Below are 3589 nucleotides of genomic sequence, written 5' to 3'. Positions count from 1 at the left end.
GAAGTCTCGCACATTCAAGTGGATATTAGGAGAAACATCAGAGCCACCGTGTACTTGATGTTAATTTACACAGTATTATTAGATGTATATTTTCAAACTACTTTAACGTGTATCAGACAAATATAAGACTATTATATGAAGATTTGAGAAACAGCGCGAAAAAAATAGACGTTTATAGTTACAGACGTTTAAACCTATGCGCTCCAACGCGTCCTGTGTAAAACTGGAGCGCGTCAGTGTGCGCTGTACACATATGTGCTGCTGAAATCGTCTCTCTCTCTCTCTCTCTCTCTCTCTCTCTCTCTCTGTCTCTGTCTCTCTCTCTCGCTCAAAACTCAACTGCTTTCCACAGATCGTATCATTCGCCTTACAGCGCACAACCGCTCCACGCTGCCTGTGTCTGTTGTCTTGCGCGCATCAGAACGCACCAAGTCTCAATCTGACCAAAGTATCTTCTCGACTTCAGCTGGACCTGTACAGTTCGGAATATGAAGCAGATCTGAAGACATCCAGACAAACCCCGCCGAAAACTTAGTGTACGTAGAGTCTCGTGGGAAAAGCCTAACGTATGTCTTTAAGAGGAACTATGGGGGGAGTGTCTCATTCGATTCATCACTGGACAGACTAGCCGAAGAGCCGCTGGAGCCGATCCCGAGCCGGCCCCGAACTGGCTTTTTGGAGCTATTTTACGCTGGCTGGGAATATAGTGCAGCTTGGATAAGCGTCGTTGTGCGTTTGGAGAGATGATGAAGGTGGTGCTGATGGACGCGCTGAGTTTCCACGCGTTTGCGCTCCTGTGCGCGATACGCACCACACTGGCAGCAAATAACTGTGAGTATATTTGCAAGCATTACCTTATTATATATCCATTATATATATATATATATATATATATATATATATATATATATACACACACATTTTACCAGATTAAATATCTATCTATTATTTTATCTAATTAAAATAGTGAATTATATATATATATATATATATAATTTTTTTAATTCACTATTTTAATTAGATAAAATAATAGATATATATTTAATCTGGCAAAATATTTTATAGCTTGATAGACAAATACATAGATGAAAAGATCACTTAATTTTAACTTTTATAATTTATTAAAAAAAAGATGAGAGATAATCATTTTTTGATTTGATAAAATATTTTATAGATAATCATTTCATTTTTATTTTATATATGGATACATGGATAATCATGGATAACCAGTGGATACTGTTTTATAGATCGATTGGTAGAAGATGGATGATAGATATATTTTTTTAACTTAAAGTGTAACTTCTTTTTAGTTTCATAATTTATATAGCTAGGTAACCATTTTTATTGAGTTATTTTAGTGTGTCTATGTGTATACACACACATACCTACTGTATTTAATGCCCCCCATTGGATATTTGTTGTATGATTTGAGAATTGCATTTCACAATACAAAGCCTGAATTGGCCAATCAAATGGTTATTTATTTTTAATATCAGCTTTGATTGGCCCGTCACGTTCTGTCTGATCTGCAGCAACTATATAACCTCAAAAGCACCTCATCCTTGACTGGAAATGGCTTCATGTTTGCGGCATAATTAGTAGCGCCTTTCTGGCCAAATAAATATTAGTGTTAGATAATAATTATAGATTAGAGATATAACAGAAGGCTGCAGGACGTTGCAGGCACGAAACCATCTGTGGATAAGCGCGAGCAGTTTGCTGATATTAATAACCACACTAACCGTGCCGTTCTCATAACCCATTAGGTTGCACAAATTATAATTAACAAACTCTTCATACGACAGATTGCAAATAGAAGTGAGTCTAGTGATGAAATGCAGAACTGGAGTTAGGCCTAGAAACCGGCGCTGAAAATAAAAACGCCTCCATATACTTTATTTAGTGTTGTTTGTGAATGATTTGGAGATCTGTATTCTTGTGAGGTGGAAACATTGCAGTCTATTAAATGTAATGAGGGGAAAGTGTCTTTGAGAGAGTATGTAGATGGTGGCCTAGATTTCATCTCTGTTTTGATCGAACATGCCTGACAGCATTCAGCCAAAAAAAAGTCAATTACTGTTTTTAATTAACTGATCTGGAAGATCCAGACAAAAAAATCTGCCGGGACCTTATTCTGCTCTTAAATTGTGAAAATAAAGAGGTTGTAGAGCCATAGTTGGTGCTTCAAGACCCAAATTGTACGTTCGCCAATAAGTGGCAACTGAAATCAAATATTGACATTTCAGAAGGGAAAAAATTGTGTATTGTGGGAACCATTTTTACTCTTGTTTAACCGTTCAAACCCAAACCCAATTTGCACAAAAAAACCATATTACATTTTTGATTTGCAATATTTGACAGCATTCAGCCAAAAATGTCAATTACTTCTTTTAATCGCCTGTTTTGAAAGGTTTAGACTTCCAAAAAAATAAAAAATAAAATCATCCAGGACCTTATTCTGCTCTTAAATCATTAAAATAAAGAAGTTGTAGAGCCGTGATTGGTGCTTCAGGACCCAAATGGCAACTGAAATCAAATGCTCATGTGCATAAACTATTTTACTCTTATGTTAACACTGTGAACCTAAACTCTGTGAGTCCTTGATGAATTTGTGTAAAAATCATATTGAATTTTTGATTCACAATATTTGAAAGCATTCAGCAAAAAAAATAAAAAATCAAGTTTCACTTTTCAATTACTTCATCTGTAAGGTCCACAAAAAAATCTGCCGGGACTGTACTCTATTCTTAAATTGTTAAAGTAAAGATCGTTGATCGTAGAATAAACATTGTAAAATAAAGGTCAAAATAAAATCATCCAGGACCTTATTCTGCTCTTAAATCATTAAAATAAAGAAGTTGTAGAGCCGTGATTGGTGCTTCAGGACCCAAATGGCAACTGAAATCAAATGCTCATGTGCATAAACTATTTTACTCTTATGTTAACACTGTGAACCTAAACTCTGTGAGTCCTTGATGAATTTGTGTAAAAATCATATTGAATTTTTGATTCACAATATTTGAAAGCATTCAGCAAAAAAAATAAAAAATCAAGTTTCACTTTTCAATTACTTCATCTGTAAGGTCCACAAAAAATCTGCCGGGACTGTACTCTATTCTTAAATTGTTAAAGTAAAGATCGTTGATCGTAGAATAAACATTGTAAAATAAAGGTAGTAGAGCCGTGGTTGGTCTTTCAGGACACAAATGCTACATTTGTCAAAAAGTTATGGTTGAAATCAAATATTGACGTTTTGGACGAAAAAATGTTGCGTATAAACTATTTTTACTTTTGTTTAACCCTTCAAACCCAATCAGTCCTTAAGGTATTTGCGTAAAAATCATATTGCGTTTTTGATTTGCAGTATTTGACAGCGCTCAGCCAAAGCAGTTAATTTCTCGGAACCAAATGTTAAGTTCATCGAGAAGTGGTGACTGAAATCAAATATTGATGTTTTGGACGAAAAAAACTAAAAAAACACCTTGTGTTTAACCCTTCGAACCCAGTCAGTCCTTGATGAATTTGTGCAAAAATCATATTGAGTTTTTGATTCGCAATATTTGACGTCAATAACAATACATGGTACAAG

At 34.9% G+C, this 3589-nt stretch overlaps 1 protein-coding gene across 1 annotated transcript in view; it reads left to right on the top strand.

Moving 5' to 3' along the window:
* The first annotated feature begins 376 nt into the window (after positions 1–376).
* Positions 377–3589, top strand: part of cntnap5b (contactin associated protein family member 5b) — a 65281-nt gene continuing 62068 nt past the window's right edge. Inside the window, exon 1 of the mRNA XM_016292955.1 lies at positions 377–831. Coding sequence (XP_016148441.1) covers positions 744–831 — 88 coding nt within the window. The 5' untranslated portion in view covers positions 377–743. The remainder of the gene's footprint in view (positions 832–3589) is intronic.

This window comes from Sinocyclocheilus grahami, unplaced genomic scaffold (assembly GCF_001515645.1).
Source record: "Sinocyclocheilus grahami isolate Dianchi unplaced genomic scaffold, SAMN03320097.WGS_v1.1 scaffold295.1, whole genome shotgun sequence".
NCBI lineage: Eukaryota > Metazoa > Chordata > Actinopteri > Cypriniformes > Cyprinidae > Sinocyclocheilus > Sinocyclocheilus grahami.
This window is presented reverse-complemented; position numbering and strand designations above follow the sequence as displayed.